Below are 26163 nucleotides of genomic sequence, written 5' to 3'. Positions count from 1 at the left end.
GAGACCAAAATATGAGCAATTTGAATCTTCACTACCTGCAGAAATGGTTTAATCTTGCTTCTAGCCAAAAGATTATTTGGAAAATAATCTTGTTTAATTTCTCTAGCTTTCCTCTTCTTAATGGCTAATGTTCTTGGTGCTCCTTTAGCCGGTTATCTCAGTTGTGATTAACATCTGGAGAAAGCTTATATTACATATGTTTTTTTTTATCAACAATGAACTGTTACCTAGAACTTCAGGAAGGATAGTGTGTTCTTCCAGCAAACTCAAGCAGAACTATTTCCAGAGAGGAAAATGCACAATGAAAAGTTCTTTCTTCCAACCCTGCCATTCCAAGGAATACACTTAGGAAAGTTTAATGCTGACCTTTATGGAACTCAAAGGGCTTTACACAGACTCTTCAGAAGAATACATTATTTCTTTTCTAATTTTGTATGAATGTCAGTTGTATTAGCTGGAAGTTTAGGAGAATGACAATACAAAGCAAACCTCTCTAAGGTCTTCACTACTTCTCCCTAATTTTTGTCTTCATAACTACTTGCAATTAGTACATATAGTGTTACGCTGCATCTCTGGGGCAAGAACTACAGGCATTGCAAATGGTATTATTTTGCTTATCCTTATAAAGACTTAATATGTCTGCTCATTATTGCAGCTTCTGATTGGCTTTGAGTCTGGAACAGTGGTATTATGGGATCTGAAGTCCAAGAAGGCAGATTACAGATACACACATGATGAGGTAACGTTTTTTTGTCTGCATTACTTACCGTGAGGATATCGCTTACTATTCTTATAGTAGGGTTTATTATTTATTTATTTTATTATTTATTATTTACCAGTGGATCAATAAATAGGTCTCTTCAAAATTGCAAGTACTTGAAGTTTTCTCTAAGAGCCATACAGTTTGAATAAGAGAAACTTCAAATCAAATAAGTGTTCACTGAATTGAAGTTTATAAAGCGATGAATGGTGGCATGGAATGGATTTCTTAGTATAAGAAATTTCAGGGGTTAGGAGGGGAGCTTTCAGATCTCTTTTCTGTTATTGAATAGTGTGACTTTCACCTGTGCTAAGAGCTTGAGTCTTAAATTGAAACAGGATGGTTTAGCAATTTTTTGTAATTCAGAATTTCTCACATTCTGAAAAGTGGTAAGAAACCACTAAGTAGTCTCACTAGGACACTTCTATAAACACCTTTTCTTTATAGGATGAGATCAAGGTTTCAAATAAAACTGTGGGAGGTTTAAAAAACCCAATGGCATTGAGTGGCATTTATTTCTTTAAAACTTGATTCTTGAAAGAATGTAGTCTTCTTGAAAGACTGAGATTAACAAAAAATCAATGTAATATGCAAGTTGATGTATTTTATTTAGAATAACATAAAATTAGTCTTGATTAAATCTCATTGATTGTAAAATGTCTCTATCATTGTTCAGTACCAGCTAGGCCTGCTTATTGTATCACAGCAGGTGTGTTTTCCTTAGCTCTGTGCTGAACTCTTCACAAGACAGGATTTGGTGGGGCTTTTTTCTGATGGTTCTGGTTCAGTACTCATGCTTGTGTGTTTAGTTCTACCGATGAAAAGTTTCTTTGAAGGGGGAGTCTCTGAAGTGGTCTAAGCCTTTAGATCATCAGAGCTGCATTAGAACATCAGAGCTGAATGAGGTTTCTTTGTGTGTTCAGAAATGTCTGTATAAGCCTCAAAGTATGTTAGGTGAAGAGCAACTTTCTACCTTCCAGTTTCATTGCATGCACCTAATTAATTCCCTCTGTTGCTTTGTTTTATAAACTTAGGTGTTATCTTTTTCTAGTCCTAATCAAGTTCTTCCTATACCTTTTATTTTCTTGATTGTCTCTAACTTTCTTTTTTATAAAACAAAGATCAAATATAATTGTTTAAAAAAAGAGGAACACAACATAGTATATTCAAGATGTGGGCACCGTGGATTTATGATGTGAAATAATTAGTTTTGTTTTTTCACTCTTGATCTTGATACTGGATTAGCCTTTTGATGCTGCAAGCACTAAACAGCTACTTCCTTGGAAAAACCTACTATAAAACTAGAGTCTCATTCTTCAGTGTTAATTGTCAGCTCAAGGTCCACTGCTTTTATGCATCGCTTGACATTTATGTAGTTGGACAACAAAAATTTAAGTTTTTCTGCAGTTCTTCACTGGAATCCTGATTTCTACCTTGAATATGGTTTTGGTACTGTCAGCAGACTTACCACCTTGTTCCAATTTTCCAAGTTATTTATGAATAAACTGAGCAGCACAGATCCCCTAGGGTCTCTACCAATTACCTTCATCCATGAACTAATCAATTACTGCCAGCCTGTTTTTTATTCTAGATTGCTTTACTTCCTGATACATTAACCAATTACTCATCTGTTCAAGGATCTCTACTCCGTTTGGTTTTAGTTTCCTTTAAGAGTTGTTGTTGAAAATTGTGTAGACAGCTTAATTGGTGTTTCCGTTGCCCACATACTTGTTAACATTCTGGGAGATTTGTTTGGATATGATTTCCTTTAACAAAAAGCTTGTTGACTTCTCTTACCTGGTATGTTACATGTCAATTAGCTGTGTTCTTTAATAAAGTTTTGTTGCCGTTTCTAGAAACTTACCCAGGTAGACACTGCTGCTTATTCTGTTTTCCATTGGATTCTGTGGTCCATTTGTTTAAAAATTGACTCTGTACTTGTCATCTTCCTGAACCAACCCTGATCTGAGAGGTTGCAAACAGCAGTGAATAGTTCAGCTGTTTCGTCTATGATTTCCTGTAGGATTTATAAGTGAATACATCTAGTTGTTCAGTTTTTTTGATTGCAGAAGAGGTAATGAAATACCTCAGGTCAGTTCCTTTGGTAAAGAAATGTGCATTGTCATAAGTTGGGAATGGATAGGAAGAGGAGAGAAAAAAAATTAAGATCTACAGAGCAAGCTTGATGAGTTTCACTGCTCTCATTAGTGAAACACTCACTTTAAGTATATATGAAGTTCCTAAAAAAAGTATTGGCCATTCAAGTCTTAAAAGTTGAAGTATGCTTATTCTGTGAGTTCAGATTGCCCTTCAGAAAATACCTTTTTGGAAAAAGAATAACTATATGCAGTAATGATTTGTTGGCTCTCATCCATTTAACATTGTGTGACAAGGAATTTCTTCTTCAATGGGCAAGTTATTTAGATCTAATTTTTTAAGGGGGAAGGCAGAATAGAATGATGTCCCCTTTTTATAACTTGGATTTGATACAGTTAGATACAGTTAGGCAGTTTCAAGTTCTTCTGGATTCTGGCCTGAGTGGCATAGAAATAATTAATTTTGTCTAACAGAATTGAAAAATGTGTTTCTTGAAAGGTGCCATTGTAATTGTTTCTGGACCGATGGCCTTGAGAGAAGATCCTATCGGATACAGAAAAGATAATGAATAGAAAGCTGTTGAAAGTGGATGATTATATGCATACTATACTTGTATCTCTGTCCTTTTTTTAGTGCGAGACAGGTGAGATGGGGCTTCTCCTGTATCTTTCTTTCATTTTATTCTTCAGTGCCTGTCAGTTTTGTATTTAGCTGCAAAAATGGAGAATCTCCCTCAATTTGTCACTAAAAGGAATATAAGGTTACCTTTCTAATCGTTATGGTCAGCACTGACCAACTAGTGGCCTATATAAATACACTGTTCTTGCTGTTTTTCAGCTAGCACACTTTCAAGTAAGTGAATGTAAAAGTTAAGAAATGCAGAAGAAACAGGGGGGTTTTATTGCATTTTCCAGGAATAAAAATATATTGCCAAATAATAAAAACTTTCCTAGTTTTTGAGCAGCTTCCTTAACAGAAAAAAGTGTTCTTGCTTGCTTAGTGTTGAAGGAGATTACTGTAGAATCATAGAATTATTAAGGTTTGAAGATCATCAAGTCCAACCGTCAACCCAACACCACCATGCCTACTAAACCATGTCCTGAAGTGCCACATCTACATGTTTTTTGGACACCTCCAGTGATGGTGACTCCACCACCACTCTGGGCAGCATGTTCCAAAGCTCAGTAAAAAACAATTTTTCCTAATATCCAATCTAACCCTCCCTCCCCGATGCAACTTCCCTACTTCTGCTGGCCACACTATTCCTGATACAAGCCACGAAGCTGTTGGCCACCTCGGCCACCTGGGCACACTGCTGGCTCATATTCAGCCGGCTGTCAGCCAGTTCTCCAGGTCCTTTTCTGCCAGGCAGCTTTCCAGCCACTCTTCCCCAAGCCTGTAGCGTTGCATGGGGTTGTTGTGACCCAAGTGCAGGACCTGGCACTTGGCCTTGTTAAACCTCATACAGTTGGCCGGGGCCCATCGACCCAGCCTGTCCAGGTCTCTCTGCAGAGCCTCCTTATCCTCAAGCAGATGAATGTTCCCACCCAATTTGGTGTCATCTGCAAACTTACTGAGGACTCACTTGATCCCCTTGTCCAGATTATGGATAAAGATATTAAACAAGACTGGCCCTAGAACTGAGCCCTGGGGGACACTGCTTGTGACTTGCTGCCAACTGGATTTAACTCCGTTCACCACAACTCCCTGGGCTTGGCCATCCAGCCAGTTTTTTACCCAGTGAAGAGTACACCTGTTTAAATCATGAGCTGACAGCTTCTCTAGGAGAATGCTGTGGGAGACAGTGTCAAAGGCTTTACTAAAGGCCAGGTAGAGAACATCCACAGCCTTTCCCTCATCTACCAGGTGGATCACCTGGTCATAGAAGGTGATCAGGTTGATCAGGACCTGCCTTTCATGAACCCATGCTGGCTGGGCCTGATCCACTGGTTGTCCTGCACATGCCTGGTGAGTGCACTCAAGATGAAATGCTCCACAACCTTCCCTGGTACTGAGGTCATGCTGACAGGTCTATAGTTCCCCAGATCCTCCTTCTGGCCCTTTCTGTAGATGGGTGTCACATTGGCTAACCTCTGGTCGTCTGGGACCTCCCCTGTTAACCAGGACTGCTGATAAATGATGGAGAGTGGCTTGGCAAGCTCCTCTGCCAGCTCCCTCAGCACTCTTGGGTGGATCCCATCTGGCCACATAGACTTGTGAGTGTCCTGGTGGCATAGCAGGTCGTAAACTGCTCCCTCCTGGATTATGGGGGGTTTATTTTGCTCTCCATCCCTGTCTTCCAGTTCAGGGGGCTGAGCACCCTAGGGTTAACTAGTCTGACTAATAATTAAAGACTGAGGCAAAGAAAGCCTTAAATACATCAGTCTTTTCCTCATCCTCAGTGGCAGGATTTTTTTCTTTCTGTGAAAAGGTGGGTAACTTTTTGAGTCTTAGCCAAGTAACATCATATCTGAAACTGTGAAAAATACTGACTAGCATTGTTGGAATTTCTATAGTAAGGTAACCTGTTCGTTCTAGTTGAATAACTTAGCAATTCAAATACTTAGCCAAAAATAAGATGTCTATATATGTATAGTAAGCAAATAATTCTTTTCAGTGGCAGGCTAGTACAGTTGTGTAGATATTTTAAAATACAATGGAAAATCAGAAAACAGAGAAATTGACTGAATTTAGCAGGCCACGGGGAGGGTACAGCTAAGGAAGGTTTTGGGTAAGAGAAGAGTAACTAGTAGACAGTTCTAGGCAAAAATAATTTATTGTGTGTCCATTCTAAATTTGACTGATACACCTTCTTTTTTTTTTCCTCTTTTCCATCTTGTTCTTGATTTTTCTATATTACAAATGAGATCCTGAACTTCCAGTACTGTATACTTTTTATTATAACAGTAATATGTTGCATGTTTAGAATTAGTTAGAAGAATGCACAAATGTAGCATTCATTTTCAGAGAATCTGGAGGAAATGATCTGTGACATAATGGAACTACAGTTGTGAATGAACTTTTCTTTAAAAAGTTTCTTTGAAACTCTTTCCTCAAAGAATCTTTTTTGTCTTGGGCAGGCTCAGTGGAAAAATAAGACTGAATTATTTTTGCCTCATTATTAAGCCTTTTATATTCAAACGTTGGGGATTTAAAAAAAAAAGTTATGCATTTCTTCTGTGGAATACAGTTTGTACTGCAAACATATCCCACACTATTATTTTCAGAAATGAAAGAAGTAAAACAAATTTCTCAACTATTAGTTTTGTTTCTAATTTGTGCAACTTCTGAAAACTAAAATTCTTTTTTTAATAAAGTCCATTCTTGAAGTAGTATTTTGTTTGTTCTGATTTAAAGTAAGCTTTGATAGCATTAACTCAGCAAATGTATTATAGATTACTATTTTTAGGTTCAATGTTCAAGTACATGGCTGAGTGTAAGAGATTATTTTACAGCATTAGAATCACGTCAAAGTAGCCTGTGGGATTAAGAGGAGGATTAAAAAAAAAGGCAACCCCGATATGTGACTTGCCAGAGGCCAAAGCATGTCAATGCAGTCATTAGGCAGCTGAAGATTTCATTGCATCAAAACAATCTTCGTGATATATTGCCATATAATTCTCAGTAGCTACATTCTTCTTTTTCTTTTTTCTTTTGCAGAATTTTTTCCCTTTCTTTCTTAGGCTGTTGATAAGAGAGTTAGCGTAGGTACTTCCAAGTTACTATGCTTGCTTTGAATAATTTGGTAAGCCTGTAGAAAAGGAGTCTGTGTCATCATCCATTCAAGTTTACCAGAAAATACTGTCCATGCCCATGGAAATGGAGGACTATCATAAGAAGACAGTGAAATCTGAACAGGCTGTGGTAAACAGGCTGGTTTGCAGAATAACTGATCTCATAGCATGGACCTTAGCAGTCATGCACAGTATATTTCAAGCTCAATTAATGGCACAAAAGACTAAAGGATCATGGTCAAATCCAAAGAATGACGAAAGGAATTCTCCGTGATTCTGGTGCATTCTTGTGGGAAAGTACGCAGAAACGTTTTGCCAAAGATTGTGTTATACCTGAAAAGCAAGTAAGGAGATGCATATTATTAAAAAACAAAAGCCATTTTATTTAGATTTTCTCTTTTCTGAGTTGTAGCAACTGTATTTGCAGTAGTCTAAACCTGATACTACAAAAATGGGTTCTTCTAGGGGTATCAGCAAGCTATTGCAGCAGTAAAATTGAATTTCATAAAATGTTTTTAAACATGTATTGATCTCTTTAAAAGCTAGTGACCTACTTAAGATATTTCCGTAAGAGACTTGTATTTAAATGCTATTAATTTTGGTCTTCAAGACTTTTTCAGTTTCTCATTTGTCACTGCACTTCACAGTCCTACAGTCTCCCTCAGGTAACTGTTGCAGTCACTGCAAGAATGCTTCCTTCTGAAAATCATGTATGTTTGCACCTTTGCGGGCAGTATAGCAGCCATTTTCCCACATGGGATAATCCTTCTGGAACAGCTGGTGAAAGTGAGGCTTCCTTTGTGCACAGCCTGTCTCCACGTAATACTCTAGGATGGTTAGTTTCTACATTTCTGGTTAAGTTTTGGCATGTGTAGGACAGTGCAGTCAATCATGCTGGGTTTGTTACTCAAAAAAGTAAGATTTGATTTACTGACACACACCCCGAAAACACATAACTGTCTTGGAAGCTTTGAAACTTCCATATAGTCCAGAACAGCTGCCTTAACTTCAAATCAAAGTGAAGGGGGTTGTAGGAATACTCTTAATAAGAAATCTTTAGTTATAATTAAGTAAATTTAAAGATTTATTTAGATAAAGGTTTTTTTTTATACAGTATTCTTGATGTTAGTTCCTATAAAGATTCCCTGTATTCGGTGCATGTTTTTAAATGGAAGGATTCAGAATGTTAGTGAGGTCAGGACTTGGGTTACCTGTGCAGACAACTCCTCGTAAGGATACAAATGCCTTGTGCCTTAAATATAACAACAGTCCTCTGTGGTACTAGTGCGTGATCTTGTCAGAAGGGATTACTGTTTGGGTTCCATCTGACTGGTGATATATTCCACAAAAATATTTGAGAGACAGTTGAATTGGCACTAGCTGATTTAAGCATACTGCTGCATTATGGTACCAAAAGAGTACCAGATTAAGTTTTAAAACAAGATCAGAACTGTGATTAAAACTTTGCTTTGAGAGTTTTATTCTCGATCAGTAAGTTTTGTATAAAATATTGGGGAAAAGCTATATTACTCCTAGGGGCTTTTTAGTGTCTAAGATGCTATGTATAGGTTTGCAGCCTCAGTGGATTCTGCTGGATTTTTCTACCTTGGATGTTACGCTTTCCTTCAAATTCTAGCACGAATATTAACCATGGAAAAAAATGTGAAAACTTTTGCTCTTGAGTATTGGGATTATTTTTCAGTTATCAGTTTTGGTTTGGTGATGGAGGCTATTGATATCAACCAACTAGTGCAACCTAAAGTTACTGTACTTTTTTTTTTCACTGTAACTGACTTGTCACTGTAGTTATTGTTGTATACCTAGAGATTATGCTACAACTACTAATGGGTCTGGTTTTATTTTTCAGGCTCACAAAAAGTTGTAACTGTGTAATAGCAAAGGATAGTGCTCTGTACTAAAGCTTATAATACTCAGCCTATGGAACTGTTAGTTGGGTTATCTTAAAAATACATAAAACATGTATTTTTGTTACACTTTAAATAATATTTAGCTGCATTGCTAAATGTAACCAGATGCTCTATAAAACTAGACAATAAATAGCCATGAAGCCAAAGGCCTCATTATTCTCTTTCAGCGTTTTTTCCATCCCATCAGGTTCCTTGCAGAAATTAAGTGATAGCAGTCATCCTTCTCCTTTGCGCTCGGTTTATCAGATATTTTTATGTTCATAAGCATTAATGCCATTTCGCCAGTAATGGGTAGTTGCATTTTCTTCCTCTTGACCTTCTTTTTCAAGAAAAGGAAAAAGTGTTCATTTCTCAGATTTATCCTTTCTTCTATAAAGCTTGCTTTCTTACTGGTTCTTTAAGACCTATTTCTACATAAGTGTGTATCAAAACCTCTTCCTTTTACACTGTGGGCTGCCTACTGTTGTCAGGGTTACAATCCATGTGGGACAGTATCTAAAACATACTTACCTTGTATTACTAATCATAGTATAAATAATTTCTTTTCTTAGTGAAAAGAGCTTTTTGAAATGCAACCTTTGCTTTACCGAGTCTGCACTTTCAAACTTGCTGATCCCTGACTTAGTTCCATACTACTTTAGTAAACAAAAACGAATCTTCAATACTTATGCAAAATTTCTTTTATAATACCTGCTTTTATTTACTAAATAAAAATTTATCTTACACATCGAATGAGCAAGGCTATTTCACTTTGACTCTAGGAGGCTTCATCTGAGATGTCTAGGTTTGAGCTATATCTGTGTAGATGTGATATTGGTACACTGAATCTGTCTTCTAACAAAATCTATAGTCATTCCACACTATATAGGGAACAAGAATCAATTTCACTAAGAAATGCTAGACTTAGTTATCTGTAGTTTACAGATATCCAGATCTTCTAGTACTTTAAGTTGGAAAAGTTATTACTGGAAACTCTACGCTCATGTAGTGTAGTTGTTTTCCTTTGTCTGTCGCTTAATCTCTGGATTCTCCCAATCTTGCTGGCAACTGTATTGTTTTTCTGTATAATTTTATGAAATATCATGAAATATCAAGATCTAATCTGTGTGTAATCAGTTTAGGCAAAGCTAGCTTAGGTCTGTCTTATGTGATTTGATCTTCACCTAGTAGTTTACTGCCTAAGCTTTCCCTGCTAGTTACACTCTACTCATACCTCCAGCTGTCCTCACAGAGGAAATCCCTAGGTACCTGAGAAGTCTGAGTGAGTCTAAGCCCTGTTTACAGACAGAATCCCTACTGAGGGTATCCACTCAAAAGATGGTATTGTACAGTCCGACAGAGTTCAGGTCCTACTTTCAGTTTACCTACAGTTAATGTCTTTGCCATAAGTATTAAGTAAATCTACCTTCTTAGATCGAAGTTCCATACTTCTAGCAGGTAGTACTTTCTTCTACACCTTTTGGGTAGTAGAGAAATACTTTGGGTTTTCATTGTTTTCATTGATATTTTCATGCTATAACTAAAATTCCCTTGAACATCACCTAATGGTTTCATAATGTCTCCATGTACTAATAGAGATGCTAGAAACAGAAATGGCACCAATCTTTTCATGCTAGTTAATCTCTTTGCCTTATTTGTACTCTTTGCTTCATTATTTACTTTTCCTTCACCTTAAGGCAGCAACTATATTTCATTTAGTCAGCTTTTCTCTGCAGTAAGATTTCAGGTGGCATGGCTTAATCATTCCATTCCTAATTTTATGAGTATAAAAATGTTTCTGTATTCATGGAAAAGTTCACTAGTAGACTCTTACACTTTCCTGTATCTCAAAACTGCAATTACAACATTAGAATACTTATTCAAGCTCATATTTTGTTATAATCATCATAATTTCCAACAAATCTTATCATTAGTTCAATATTCAGTGTACTTATGTTGCCAGTCCATGCTTGCCTCTAGTGCATATCCACACAGACATCTCAAAATACCATTTAAAATTTTGACTTAATAATCCCCTCAGGTAGATATTTTTTTGTATGGATAGTGTATTTTTCCCAATAATAAAAAATTCTGGTTAGCAAAGCTCAAGTAAGTGCTTGCAGTTATTCTCTGCATGCTACTGATTTTTTTGAAAAATGCTTTTAATACTACAACTGAGGATGATTTTTTTTCCTTCAGCATGTCACTATAGTGAAGACAGTATTTTTGATGGGCAAAGTATATCTGAAAGAAGTACTTACGAATTGAAAACTTACCATTGGTAAATTAAGACATAATAAGAGCAGTATGATTTAATTAGTACTTTCTCTAATGTCCTGTTGCTGTTTAATGTCATTGAGGAAGGCGTAAGGATAAAATGATACTAAGATACTCGGCTTACACTGTTCTGTTTTTTCTCGTTTCTTGAATAGGCTATCCACTCTGTGGCTTGGCATCATGAAGGAAAACAATTTATTTGTAGTCACTCAGATGGCACCTTGACCATATGGAATGTAAAATCTCCTACCAAGCCATTCCAGACAATCACTCCACATGGTAAGATGAAAATGGATACTCACTGTGTTTGACAGCTCTTAAAACACAGAGAACTTATTTTTAATGGAACTGCATTTTGCAAAACCAAGTATTAAAAATAAACTCGCAGTGCAAGTAAAAAACTTTGTCATATCAAATTCTGATGCATTTCATCAAAAAAAAAAAAATCCCAGTCTTTATAAAATAAATCAAATCAGTGCAGTTTTGTCTCAATCACTGAACTTCAAGCTGGCCTTTCACATGATGGCATTGATCTCAAAATTAACTAATGTGTATTTTGCAGGACTTGCTTTTTGCTTGACATTATAATCCCATATGTTGTGGAAAATACATATAAGCAAGCATCTGTTTCGTGTATAAATGTGTAGATTACCACATAAATTCTTGGAAAGGCTTGTAACAGAGTAAGACGAGCATCTGGTAAGATGTTCCCACTTCTCAGAAGTCTTGCATTAATGTTAATCTAGGAAATTAACATTGCATGTTCTTCTGTGAAATATGCTGCTGCTCTTAAAAATAAAAAAATCTATACAAATGCTAGGGTTACATGGTGTGCATGTGTCTAAGTCATGTCTTAACAACTTATTTACCTCAGATTCTTAAATGTGAATGTAACAGTGAGGATAATGGGTGACGTTACAGTTGTAGTACAAGATGCTATAGGTAAGCATCCTGGTTTACCTATTTGATCCTCCAGAAAGTCCGTTTTTACTGTGCTGGCTGTGGACTAGCATGGAAAAAGGAAGCTGTGGATTTCTATATGATCCTGTAGCAGTCAAAAAAATAAAAAACTGACTGCTACTATAGTAGTAAAACTAGTTAGACAACACTAACTTTATTTTAATATGTTTTGGCCTGTTTTAATAAGCATTTTTATTTTGATCTTGGGCTGCAAATCAAATTTTCTGCTGAACTTTAGTTGTATCAATTTATTGATTTTTAGGTAGAAAAGATGCATATTTACACCGTACTCTTAATTTCTATTGAATCCCTGGGAAATTGTAACTGTAGAAGCTTTAGTCACTAATAGTGCACAGTAGAGAAAGAGTAGGCCTTCATGATCAAATTCAAGTCTCAGCCCTTAGGGGTTACACTCAGAATAAACCTCATTTTTCTGGTAAGCTGACCGATTTTAATCTCCCAGTGCTTAAAACAACTTTTTTGGGAGGGAGGGGATTATATTTTTGAAAACAAATATTCTACATTACTTTTAAAAAGACTCAAACAGGAAAAAAAAAACCAACCCTAAACCTAAATATTCTCTGGTGTATTGAGTTTTAACAGATCTTTCATGGTATTATTCCAAGGCATACTATATAACTGTCAGAGGTGTTGAATATATGTTTGTATGAATGTTCTACTTTGCAAGTTGCACAGTGAATTTCATAATCTGTCATCATGTTATGGAACTAAGATTAATATAAGAAAATAATTCACTTTAGGAAAGCAGCTGAAAGATGGAAAGAAGCCAGAACCCTGCAAACCTATCCTTAAGGTGGAATATAAAACAACCAGAGCTGGGTAAGACTAGTTTTGTATGCAAAATTAACATATGTAAAATAAATTCAGCTCTCTGGGAATGTACTTCGTTTCCCAGTTGTTGGGATACATATCCTGACGGCACTGAGCTATGGTAAAACAGCTGAAATAGTTTTGGTAAATCAGATATTGCTGAATAAACTACAAAAACGTATGTGAACAAATTAATATATACAAACATTAACTTAGGTAAAGATACTGCTAATGTATTATCTACATGCTTCTTCCATGCTACTACACCCATGTGTATTTTTGCTCAATCTTTTTAGGATATTGAAGAAAAAAGGCTGATAAAGCACAGAAGACATTAAAGCACAGACTTAAAAAACTGAATTTTGACAAATAGTAGCCTGATGTGATTATTCTAAATTCTGAATACATGTTCCTCCCCCAAAAATGTTACTGACAGAAGCTGTTCTGGTAGAGTGCAGTAATTTATGCAGTGAATTGTGCCTAATGATGCACATTGAGAATGTAACAAAGCAGTAATTGCAACAAGAGGCTCAGATGGAGTTACAGTATCTTGAGCAGAATGTTTTGTTATACCAAGACTGCAATTAAGATTGAAGGATTTCATGAACTGTGTGGAACTTCTTTTATTTAAAGTGCTTTAAAGTGTTTGAGTAAGAAGTACAATATAAAGATAAAATATTAATGGAAACCTGTTCAGCTGTTTGCAAATGTTGATTTTTTTTTTCATATTTCCATTTTATTTGATTTTTGGGGTGTTTATGTATTCTTTTAATTTGCTTTCCAGGCATGCAATTCTATAGAAGATTATTACTTAATTGATCTAATATAGGCTTCTACTATATATTGGTATACCCACACATACAATACCAGTGGCTTTGTGTGGTTTTATTGTTTGCTAAAAGTGAGGTAAATGAAAATTTAAGACTGTGGCTAACTCCCAGATGTATGGACATCTATAATCCGTTGGAAAGACGTATTTTACTTGCAGACAGATGTAGACTATTTCTCAAATGGTATGTCAAAAGTTGATCTAAAGAAAGATACAGATAAGTAGTCTCAGCTTCAGCAAGTTACAATTTCTGTAATCAAAAGCCTTCTGTTAGGAATAATCGTTCTGAAGGAAAAGATTAGTTTGAAGCTTGTTCTATGCAATTATAACATTACAATGTGGAAACTAGTTGACTCTTCACACAGTTTAAAGAGGAGCTTATTCTAGTATAATTTCTAAGAATACATAGCTCTTTGGGGAGACTACTTTTTCTTAGTGTGGGCTTTTTTCCTGTAACACATCACTTTCCAGTGTTCATCCAAACTGAATGTTTTGATGCATTTAATTTTAATACTTTCTCTCTAATATTTTTTCCATCTTTAGCGTACTTCTGAATCTGTAACTGTTGTGGTACTCTCCCAGAACTTTAATGAAAACAAAAAACAACAAAAAAAACCCCCCAGTTTGCACTGTGGTGGTGAAGCAGTGTGATGAAAATCTCCATTCATTTACTGCTACATATGCTTCAGTTCACACTTGAATTTTCCGTTTCATGTGTAACTTATTACACAGATTTTAAGACAAGGCAGAACTACTTTTCAATGCTTAAAAGTTGATAGTTTTTCTCTTTACCAGTTGAAATTCATTAGGTATGAACATGATACAGTTTTGACATTCAGCTAAAGCAGTGTCACTTGTTGTTCATGGTTGAATTTCTGTAGCACAGAGGAGAATCACTCCTGGACAGGACGAAAGTTTTTCTAGCTACTGAAAGAATATAAGAAACAAATCAAACTTGCTTCTATAGCAGTCTGCTCTAACTGTTCTTCAAAAACAAACCAAAAAAACCCACAGAAGACCACAAAACCAAAAAGGTTGCAATGTATTTAGGAGGTATTATTTAATGTATATTTAAGGTATTTCACCTAACTTTTTTATTGTGAAGAACAGTGAGTAACCGTTCCATGTTTACTTTTTCCATGCTCTATATGGAACTCTAGCATTTTTCTGTCACCCCTTCTTTCTTGTTCCTCCCTTATCTAGAGTGGTCTAGAATCCAAGTTTGTTTAAGTATCTCCTCCTATAAAAACACTTCATTGATATGATCTTGTTTTCTTTACTGCTTCTAATTCTAATAAACTTTTTTTTTGAGAAAAGATGTTCAGAATTACACAGAAGGAAGGAACATAACTGATTGCAACCTGTAGCAGGGGCTACAGACACTACTCTCTCTAGTACTGTAGCTCTTATTAATTCCTTTTCACCTTTTTTCCTCCATTATGTTCTCCATATTGTAAAGCTGGAGTCAGGGAAATCAGAGGATGTGAGTCTTTTTCTGGTTCTTACAGACTACCTATTTATCTTTTAAGTTTGTGGTTTTTCTGTTGTTGGGATTTTGGGGGTTTTAAATCTACAGCAGATAGTGCCTGTGAAGTCTCCAAAGCCAAAGTTGTTTACCCTACAGCAATAGTACGTCTGTAGCTTTATTTCTGAGAGAATATATGTAGAAAGGTTACTATTGACAGTTGTCCTGTACCTGGGGTAGGGGGTTGAAAGGCAAGTTCTTGGTGTATTCCTTGAGCAAGCTGGCATAAGTCTGAATAGTACTATTTTTGTTGTGTGAGCTTCTCTGTTCAAAAGCATACTTCCCAAAATGAATTTGTAATTTATCTTCACTACTACTTCAAGGTTTTCAGTCTTAAGCTATCCTAACTCTTTGAAGTCTTTTTCCACCTTTATTACTAGGGATTAATTTCTTGACAAATTCATCCATGGTTTGAAAAGTAAGCCAACTGGTACCAATGGCCTAACTTCTCTATATATAGTTTTTTTCCCTCACATCCAGGTTGCCAGAAACTGACTGACATTTAACAGTTTACTTGTAAAATTGAGTAGAAACAGCCTCCAGGGTTGTGAGCCACTCAGCTCTCAGTTGTATTATGTTTTCATGCACCACAAGACCTAGTCCTGTGTTTCTGAAATTTTTTTCAATGAAACATTGCCCCACTTTGTAGTGAATTTTTTATAGCATTCCCTGATGATTTTATAGATTTAACTGGTGAGTAAATTAAAGGGATTGCTCCCATACCATCTGAAGCAGAGCTCAAAGAGTCTCTGTATTAGCAGGTGCTAAAAATGCTATATAGCAATTCCTGAAGAGCTGAGCATTGCTTTTTGTTAAATGTTTTCCATTGTTTCAGGTAGGTAAAATGTAACTATCAAAGTTGGATCCATCTCATCTATTATGTAAAGTACAATTTTTTTTTTCTTTTAAATTATGCATTTCTATTTAACATTCATGTGTACTAACCTTTTAGTATGTATTTAATTAGAAAATGCACAGCTTGTGTTTGTGGTAAATCTATGGTTTCATGAAAATATGAAAAGTTCATAGACAAACCTGTATAATTCTTTCTGGCAGATTAAGTCAACTTTAATATTTGACTCATCTGTGAAAAAAATCTTTGTGACAGATCCATGTAACCTATTCTTAGCTCTTGCATTCTTTGCTTCGTAAGGATGCAGACTCTGGTGAGCCTGCCCAAAGCAACCTGATTACCTTGAGAAATGAAACCAGGAGAAACCAGCATGCAGTTTTCACTGATGTATGAAACTTAGGAACTGAAATTTGTCACTTTGTTGTCAGTTGATCTTGGTGAACCCACAAGTCTAATAATTACTGCATATTGTCCTGGCAGCATTATTGTTTAAAAAACTGATTTTGTGAAGACAAAAAATACTGCAATAAATCATTCCAGCACAATGAGATACTGCAAGTACATCACAGTAGTGTTTTTCTCTTCACTGACATCCTGACAAATATCAGGTTAAACTAAAGTTTGTCCTCTTCCTGAAATTGGTTTGACCTGACCATAAAAGCTTGTGTGAAGCTCCATTATGAAGAATTGAGATTAAATGAAAACTTGGAGAAAACTTATTCCCTTTCTAGAAATACACTTTCAGCTACTGTTGGAGGCAGGATATTGAACTTGGTGGACCCAGGGTCTAACTTATGGCCATTCCTTTGAGGTATGTTCCTCAGCCAACAGAACTCTCTGATCCTATCAACTCTTCAGTCATAGGGCTTTCTGAAGGATCAGGGAGATTGTGGAATAATTGTAGAAACTGAAGTTTATCTCATTCTGCTTTGCTTTCAATGTTATAAACACAGAGCACATTTTAGTCAAGCCTTAAACTCATGAAGGGCAGCATGAGCATAAACATGCACAGTTTTCAAAAAGAATGATATACTTAATCTGTCATATTTGTGTTTCAAAAGCTAAGTAGTGAAGGCCATTTAGGCAGTGTCAGAGAGATGGTGTTACAGGAAAAGCCTTGTTTTCACAATATGCCAAGATGGTGCTTTTTCCCCACAAATTTTCTCCAGATACAGACGTACTTAGTTTCTTCCAAGGTACACACAAACAAAGGATAGGATTCCTACCTAAAGCGAGCATTAAAGTAAATCCAGAGGAATTTCACACTCTTAAGTGCCTGTTTTTTCTCCAGAAATATAACCTGGAATTTGAGGCAATAGTCAATAATGTGTGAAATGTCTTGAGTTTTATACTTACAGACAGTCGGTCTGCTCTGTATAAAGTATTATGCCCTATTTTACCCATAAACAGTATTAAAATGAATGATGACTTTTGATAATCAGGAAAGAAAATACCTAATAAAATGAATATTTACTTCATCTTGTTTTTCAGTCATCTTGTTTTTAATAAATAAAATACTAAACTGTATATTATGTTCATATTGGAGAAAATGTGGATGTATGTAAAAATGTTTCTGTAAAGACTTAAAAATTTTTTGAAGGGAAGCCTCTAATCTTTTTTTTTCTCAAGACTAGAAGACATATTTTTTGCTTTGCGATACTCAGCCATTTAATTGTGCATTAGGAGTAGTCTATGACATCCATAGAAGTACTTCCTTGAATTTTCTGCATGGTGGTAGCGGGAGAAATGGATAAATAGTCTAGAATAAATGTGTGGTGGGAGAACTATGAGCATTTATTTATGTCTTTGCTTCTTAAAAGATGTTAGGTCTTTGAAGCTTACCAAGCAGCTGGTTGCTTCTCTAAGACAGTCATATTATCGAGCCTGCAAAATTATTTTACACTGTTTGCAAAATTCATCCTTCAAGATTTAAAGTAATTATGTTCAGGAAGTAAACAGGTCTAGTTTTTTCCTGATCCTGCTGGAATATTTTAGATTATGGATAAATGGAGATGTTGGCAAACCTGAATCTGCGGTTCAGTAGAAAAGACACAATTCTAAAGTTTAACAAAACAAAAATCTCATCTTGTCAAACAGTTGCACAGATTGGTTAAGTAAGCAATATAGAACAAAAGATTTGGAAGAGATGTCTGACTTGATTTGTAGTCTTCTAACTCTTGGGTTTTAAGTTTTGAAACGTGTACCTAAGCTACATGCTGCATGGAGAGCTGGTTTGCATTATTCTTAATGTTTCTCTGCTTAATGATACCTCCAGTATTGAACTTTATTATAAGGTTTCAAAAACTGCACGATATATTTTTATGTACTCTCTTGGCTTGATCCTAAATGCCTCTGCTTTGTTCCAGGGAGCCTTTCATCATTCTCTCAGGAGGCTTGTCATACGACACTGTAGGAAGAAGACCCTGTTTAACAGTTATGCATGGGAAAAGTACCGCTGTGCTAGAAATGGATTATTCTATTGTTGATTTTCTAACGCTCTGTGAAACACCATATCCTAATGGTAGGCTCTATAAAGATTTTTCTCAGTACTTCAACCTCTTCTCTTTGGAGTTTTATCCCATCAGAATATTCTTTATTATTGCCTTTCTGGTTTATCTCTGGGGATCAGGCTGCAGCAGCAACATCTGTTATCCCTATTGTCTGAAGTCTGTTTTGCTTCCCAAAGCATCATAATAGTCTAGTTTATTATAAAACCGGTTTTGCTTCTAGAAGAATGCTGACTACTGGTTACATGGCTTTTCCTTTTTTTTAATCCCAAAAGCATGTGCAGACAAAAAGTAGCACTACAATTTTGAGCTGTAGTTACTGCAGCAGATGGGTTCATCAATATTTATTTCAGCACATAAGACCTTTCCAGTCAGTGCTAAATCTTGATTAGCATTTGTGTAGTACTTTAGTGACTTGATTCATTCCAATGCTCACATGAAGTTCATCACTAACCTGTAATCTCTCTTCTGCAAAAGAGGATTTTTTTTATCTTAGTTTAGATAGTTGTCCCAGATTAGTAGTAGAATTTCTGATGACTCCAATGTTTTCAGCTGTCAACTTCCATCAGAGTATATAAAAATGCTTAGCTCAGAATTTGAGGTCTGACTGAAAGAGGGCAAGATAAACTTTGGAAACTCTTTCAATTTTCTTATTTTAGTGTCAGTCAAGTCAGCTGTCTTTCAATCCCTTTTGTAAGCAATTAGAATTTAAACCCCACTGAATATGAAGAAAAGCAGTTTGAGGGGTGGGAGGATGTTATTGTTCAGTAATTGTCTCTTTCTCAAAAGTACTGCTTATACAAGTTCTTCTGCATGTTCCTTTTCTGGTTATTTGAGCTGTTTAAATGGTTCTAGCAAATTGGAAGAGCTGAGAATATTGAATTAAAAGGAGAGTGTGGCTTTTCTGAACTTAACTTGGAGTATTCAGGAGGGCGAGTGTATAAAATATCTTCAGAAACTCTACAGTCATTTAAGTGGCTTTTTCTGCTCTCAGCTGATAGCATGCAAAGACTGATCATATTCTTGAGGCTGTGCACGAAAGAACTACATTCACCAATAAGTAACTCTTCTTTCTTGTTTTCAGACTTTCAGGAACCATATGCTGTAGTTGTCCTCCTAGAAAAGGACTTAGTACTGATTGACCTTGCACAAAATGGGTAAGAATCTTTTGTAGTCTTTCTAATGGTTGGCGGCAGTGGTGAGCCTATTCTGCTCTTACAGCTTTTTAATCTACCATAATACCTCCCTGTGCAGAATATAAAATTTTGAATATTGAATATATGGTTTCTTCATCAGAACTGAGACTCTTTATAGATCAACTTTTCTCAAGCTAATATGTAGAATATGAGTAGAATATTATGCAACTTTTTCCAGGCTTGATTGACCTACAGAAATTGCTTATAGATCACTGCTGCTTGTTAATTACCACAGTTTATTTTGAAGTTGATTCCTTAGTGCTATAAGGGGAGCTCAGAATTTTGGGGAAGGGAGCAGGGAGAACAACTGTTGAGATAAGTCGGTTAATTTTGGGTGACACTGAGTGTTGTTGTCATCACATAAATGTTTGCTGATTTTGTTGCCAAATGAATTGCTATCTGTATTGCTTAAAGTAACTCAATACTGATGCCCTGGTTTACTGCTGTGGTAAGAGGTTGCTTAAAAGTAGTATTCTATTACAGTTTTCACAACTAATACTTGTCTGACGCATTTTTAGTCTCTTGTTAGTTTGTCCATGGAACAGTCCATGATTAAAAACTCTGGATCCAGCAGACTTTTTTTATCAAGGATGTTGAAATTAGTTAGGCAGCAACAATTAACCATTAAGGGATTGGTAGCAGAGGAACCTGTTGGATAAGGTCTTTGTAGTGTTCCTGATTTAAAAGTCACCAATGGTCAGCAAAGAAAAAAAATCCTTGTGAACATCCTTCTAGGGCAAAACAAAAACCTGTAAATAAGTATCCTCAAAGTCAATAGTGTTACCATAGATAATGAAGACTCCATTGAATTTGGAAGAAGGTCAAGTTTAGTCCTAATATCTTTGCAGCTACTGAGCAATTTCATTTAGATTTCCGAATGTTATATGGCCATATGTTGTATCCAAAATTTGTTTCTGATATACCAATGGCATTAAGCTTCCAACACTCGTACGTTGAAAGATTAATAAAACAAGTTTTAATGAGCTTGAAATAAAAAGGTTTGTACAAGGCTTTTTTCCTAAATGAAATGGTTTACAGCATCTGGAATTTGAAGTTGTGTTAAGGCTTGTTCCAGTTCATGTTAAAAATCTTAAGCAGTTACATTTGTAGAAGACTTACGGTCTTTGTTTTGATTGACTTGCAAAGTATTAATTGTTTCACACCTGAAAAAAACCCCACAATTAATAACATTCTTGCGACAGGAGGTTTCTTTTTGCCCCATGTTGTTATATCTTGTTAAAATTAAGCATCTTTTTCATTCAATTTTTAGGAGATTGTTTTAGCTTTCTGGGTACGTCTATATAAAGGTATTGGAATGAAGAATGTTTTCATCTGTTGTTGCTAATTTTTCCTTTAGATGGGTTGAGAAGCTGTGTCCCTTTCCGCCTCTCAAAAACTAAAAAGGGCAAAAAAAGAAAAAGCATATGCATAGTATGCATTTCTCTGGATATAAATGTTTTTTGAACACAGATATATTTACCTCTATTGTTATTGGCTTTTTTCCTCAGTAAGGCTCTGTCACTTTTGTGATGGAAGTGGTGGGGGGGAGTGGTGAGTGTTGCTATCTATAAACTTTCAGAAAATGGTCCTGGAGTTGCAAGTAAGTTATGAAAAGTGTTGGACAACTTTCTGCCTAAGAACAGTATAATAATACAAAGTGAGAGGTGGAGTCTTCCTGTCTTTCTCCCTGAAAGAATAGACTGAAGAGATAGAAATAAATTCATAGCTCCACATTACTACAATTTGGACTTGGTAACTTCAGTTCTTCCACAGGCCATGAAAATAGTAAGCTTTTGAAAATACAAAACTACAGGGACTAGCAGTGTTCTAGAAATATTCTAGAAACAGTACAAACTTCAAGCTCCATCTAGATTACTACAGTATCTTGATAGCATACTGGATGAGCCGTAGACTTGCATAGTATATTTGTTCACAATCTAATTTTATATGCATTTATTTTCCTCTATACAAAAATGCAAAATTAGTCTTCAGTGTTTTACTTGTGTTCTGCACTTAAAAAAAAAAAAGTTTTTCCTAGATTAACAGTCTTCCCCTTTAATCCATTAAAGGTACCCTATATTTGAGAATCCATATCCTTTGACTATACATGAATCTCCAGTTACCTGTTGTGAATATTTTGCTGATTGTCCTGTGGACCTCATACCTGCACTCTATTCAGTTGGTGCTCGACAGAAACGTCAAGGTTACAGTAAGAAGGTACAATATCTATTACATACATTTGTATTTGAAAATACTGATAACTAATGGCTCTAAACAAGAGTAGTGCTACTAAGGCTAAAGCTCCATCTGACTTGTTATCCTGTCTTCAGCAGTGGCTAACAGCAGCTGTCTAGAGAGGACATAGCATGTGTCAAGCCTGTAGTCGTGCTTTCCTGATGTTCTCCAATCAGTTGCCATATCACTGGAAGTCAAGGGACTTCCTGGAGCCAAGGGTGTTGTTTATAGCCCTTGTCGATTCTCCCCCTCCCCTCCCTTCCTCTGCAGTGGACATGTATAATTACTTTTTGAAGTTATGTGAAATACTGGAATCTGCAGAATCTGCAGTAATTTCAATGACTTAACTTTGCACTGTATGATATTTTCTTCCTCAGTGTATTTGTTAATCTTCCAGGAATGGCCTATCAGTGGAGGCAACTGGGGTTTGATCACTCAGAGCTATCCAGAGATAATCATTACAGGGTAAGTGACACCATAATGTAGTAATAACTTTCTTAGCTGATTAAGTAGAAGTGAGAGTATTTTGTTCCTCTTATAGAAAACAATGTTCTAACAAGGATTTGAATGATTTAAGATACTATGTTCACCAGGCAAGTCACTTGCATAAACTTCTCGAGGCATTAACAAGATAGTAAAGCAAAATGTGGAAGAGAAGGTAGGAACAAAATGATAGCAGGTGTTTTACAGGGACTATTATTATGATTTGGCATTGTGATTATGTCTGCTTGCTATCAATATATACTGGATGAAACTTTTATTCTTTAACTTTTGGAAAATATTTGAGTGGTGTTTTAAAGCATAGGAAGTCTATTAAATAGTTATTGAGTTCAGTTCTCAAAGGGAAGCCAAGTTTTTTATTTTAAAAAGGACAACCAAATACTAAAATATGTTCTTTTTCATCTCTCTTGAGACTGATCCTTCTAATACTACTCCAAGGAGCATAAATAAAATCTATTTTATAACTATGCAGTGCATCACAGAAAGTGAAAGCGCTACTATTGGTGGGTTTTTTTGTCAAACAGCCCATTAGCCCTAATGAGGATGACTGTTGCTTCATACTACATGTTGCAGAGGCTTTGAGAGACAGTCCTGAAAAAATCTAGTCATCTGATTCTCAATTTCAAGGATAAATAAACAAGTTAGGTGACTCATTTACACTGAAATACAGTATATTTAGGCATCTCCTTTACAAGTGTCACTCCAAATAAAGGGCATCTTTTAAGAAACAACACATGGTATAAGGTATACCAAACCACTTACGGAAAATGCAGGTAACTGAAATCAGTATTTAAAATGATAAATTAGTATTAGTACAGTGGAATTTCAGGGAGTTAGTCTCCAAATGTTTTTGGTTTTTTAATCTCTTCTGTCTAAAGTAATTGGGGCACATGTTTGTAAAATATTGGCTTCCAATAAATTGTGAAAATAAAGTGTCACTAAGAATTCTAATAAAAATAGAATGTTAGCCATATATTTTCTAATCAGTAGCAAAGAGGTCTAACACTCCAACTAACCATTTTACCATCTTATTAATTTTTTAATATTTCATAGGCATGCTGATGGGTCAATCAAGTTTTGGGATGCCTCAGCAAGTAAGTGTTTTCAGTAGAGATTTTTTCCTGTGCAGTAGGAGTTTTCTAAACTTACTGATTTCTCTAATGGAATATAATTGCAGACTAGTCATTCTCATTATTTCCTGCCTCATGTAGAGTTAGTAACTCCATAAGAAATTTTGATTTAAAATTAAATAAAATTAACATTACTTCTCAGTTAATTGTTTCATTGTTTTTACCCCCTAAGTGAAGACTCACTGGTAGTCCAAGGGCCAGCTAGAATAGAAGAGTTCTAAACTTTTTTTAGAAGCACCTTCCAGAAGCACGTTATTGAGCATAGAGAGGCATGACAGGCAAATGCATTTGTTTTTAGTACAATTGAATTTCAGTAAGTTATTTCTGTCTTTTTAGACAGGAGAGAGGCAAGTGTTTATAAGACTTCAGCTCCCCATAAATTACAGTATCTAAAATTGAGACTTGGAACCATTAGTAGTTTGAGCTAATAAAATGATCTAGGCATTTGTGAAGAAAGGCAGGAGAACAGTAAAATAAAAACACTTTCTTTGGTGGAACACTAAACAGGGGTGGAAAGTCTGGTACAATTTTACATTTCTCTTCCATTAAAGGGTCAGTTGCATCTGATGGTCTACACAGCTAACAGTGAGAAATGCAGTAAGAACTCAAATTAGAATGGACTACACAGTTAGATGTTTTAATTCATCTAGTTCTGACTAACCTTACTCTTGGTACTTAAAAGCTGTCTGAAGCAATCTTGGAATCATTATCAGTTGTCTTTGAAAACTTGTGGAAGACTGGTGAGATTCCAAAATGCTAAGGAGTGTGTGGGTGTGGGAGGGAACAGATGCAATGTATATGTTTAAAAACTGGGAGGAGGAGTATTTGGAGTGTTATAAACCTGATTTTTTTTGTGTGCTTAAAAATTCTATTCAGCATAGATCTGTCAAAAAGAGATCCTGTTAAATACATTTAGTTTCTTTCTAAAACAGATAAATAAATGTATTAAAGGAGAAACTGCAAGTATCCTGTATCCTGATTTTAAAACTCTTACATCTCTCCAGTAGCACAGTCTTACAGATGAACTAGGGAAATGTGATTCAGATAAAACCACTGAAATATGAAAGAAGACAAAGGATGACATTAATTAAGTTTTCCTAATAACATGGCACGTTATTTGTAGCAGTGGTTTGGGCCATTGACTAGAGAATGTGCATGTGAAGTTTGAAAGCAACATCAAGACAGTTGAAACAAAATGTAAGGAAGAATTAGAATTGCTGCTGGGAATGATATTGCTATGTATTGAATAGTGTCGAAGACCGCTTATTTGAATATATAAAGGATTTACACTCAGAACTTATGTTCTGGGGGAAAAAAAAAGGAGGTCTAATGGATTGCAGTGTCAGTGTTGCACAAAAAATAAAATCATTGGGATAAATAAATGGGGATATCTGTAAAACCAACATGGAGTTATTCTTTACAATTTGAAACTGTGGCAAGGCCTCAGTAGAACAGTTATAGGAAATGCACTACCAAGAAAAATATGGACTGATCAGAGGGCAGTGCTTTTGACTGACCAGACAGCACAAAACAAAAATTGGAGGAGCTGAGGCTGTTAAGTCTGAGGGCACAGGTGAGAGGCCATGGATTTGAAATAATGTAAAGAGAAAGGAAAGGAGCTTTGCTTTCTCTGCCATAGGTAGGCTTAAATTGTGGGTATGTCATATGTAACTAAATCTTCCTGTTATAAAGAGATCCCCAAGTATAGTTAAGCCTTGAGAAGCTGTGAGGGCTTAGTTTATAATGGAAGCTTAGTATGTATCTCTCAGTAAAAGTGGTGGTGGTGTTTGGGGTTTTTCAAATACTAACTGATCCTGCATTGGGCAACTGGTGCACTGCATGGGCAGAGTCAACACAGATATTCAGTGCTTCTACTCTGCCCTCTTTTGTGGAATATAGTGGCTTTATGAAGAGAAATTTCTAAATTAGAAGAATTAACAAGAGAGAAATACCTGTTTAGATCAAAACTAATTTTTATCTCTTTTGGTTTGTTCCTAGTAACGCTGCAAGTACTCTATAAGCTAAAAACAGCCAAAGTATTTGAAAAATCACGGAATAAAGATGACAGGCCAAACACAGATATAGTAGACGAAGATCCATATGCTATTCAGATCATCTCGTGGTGTCCAGAAAGTAGAATGCTCTGCATAGCTGGAGTTTCTGCACATGTCATTATTTACAGGTTCAGCAAGCAAGAAGTGACAACAGAAGTCATTCCGGTAATTAATATAACTATTTTCTAACTTTGTAGGATTCAGCTATAATAAGACTGTTTTACCAATTTAGTTCTTCACTGACTTTCATTTTACTAGTGAAATGGACAAAAACAGTTGCCTCAAAATGAGGAGATGTATTTTTGTAGAGGAAAAAGAATAAATTATTAAATTCAACAAAAGTGAAAATCGTACACCAAGATTTTGGTTTTCATTGGCTTTTTCAGGTTTTGCAGCCAATAGTAGTTCTTCTATCTACGAAATTAAATAGTGGATCAAAACTTGGCTGTATCAAAGATAAAATTAAAACTGAAGTGAATGAGATGTGGAGTTGAAAAATTTTCAAAACTTTTTTAGGGACCTGATTCCATTTTTTTTTTCCTTGATTCCTAATAATTACCATCTATCTTGGCAAAACTTTTGCAGTGTGCAGGGCCAGAAGAATAGAAGTGTCAGACATGCCCTAAGGTCTGTTAATGACTTTGCTGTGTCACTGTTTTATCCTGTATAAGATACAATGACAAGTGCTATTACAAGAATTTGAGAAGTCCTTTGTTTAATCAGACACACACGTGCAACCTTACTTATCTGGATGGATGACCTGAAAG

At 35.7% G+C, this 26163-nt stretch overlaps 1 protein-coding gene across 1 annotated transcript in view; it reads left to right on the top strand.

Annotated features, from left to right (window-relative positions):
- The window catches only part of STXBP5 (syntaxin binding protein 5), a 112571-nt gene that overhangs the window by 50722 nt on the left and 35686 nt on the right, over positions 1-26163 (top strand). Inside the window, exons 8-16 of the mRNA XM_009646959.2 lie at positions 656-739; positions 10931-11054; positions 12497-12575; positions 18140-18294; positions 19365-19437; positions 21546-21693; positions 22109-22176; positions 23266-23306; positions 25341-25561. Coding sequence (XP_009645254.2) covers positions 656-739; positions 10931-11054; positions 12497-12575; positions 18140-18294; positions 19365-19437; positions 21546-21693; positions 22109-22176; positions 23266-23306; positions 25341-25561 — 993 coding nt within the window. The remainder of the gene's footprint in view (positions 1-655; positions 740-10930; positions 11055-12496; positions 12576-18139; positions 18295-19364; positions 19438-21545; positions 21694-22108; positions 22177-23265; positions 23307-25340; positions 25562-26163) is intronic.

Source organism: Egretta garzetta, unplaced genomic scaffold (genome assembly GCF_000687185.1).
Source record: "Egretta garzetta isolate BGI_Z169 unplaced genomic scaffold, ASM68718v1 scaffold139, whole genome shotgun sequence".
In the NCBI taxonomy this organism is placed as follows: Eukaryota; Metazoa; Chordata; class Aves; order Pelecaniformes; family Ardeidae; genus Egretta; species Egretta garzetta.
This window is presented reverse-complemented; position numbering and strand designations above follow the sequence as displayed.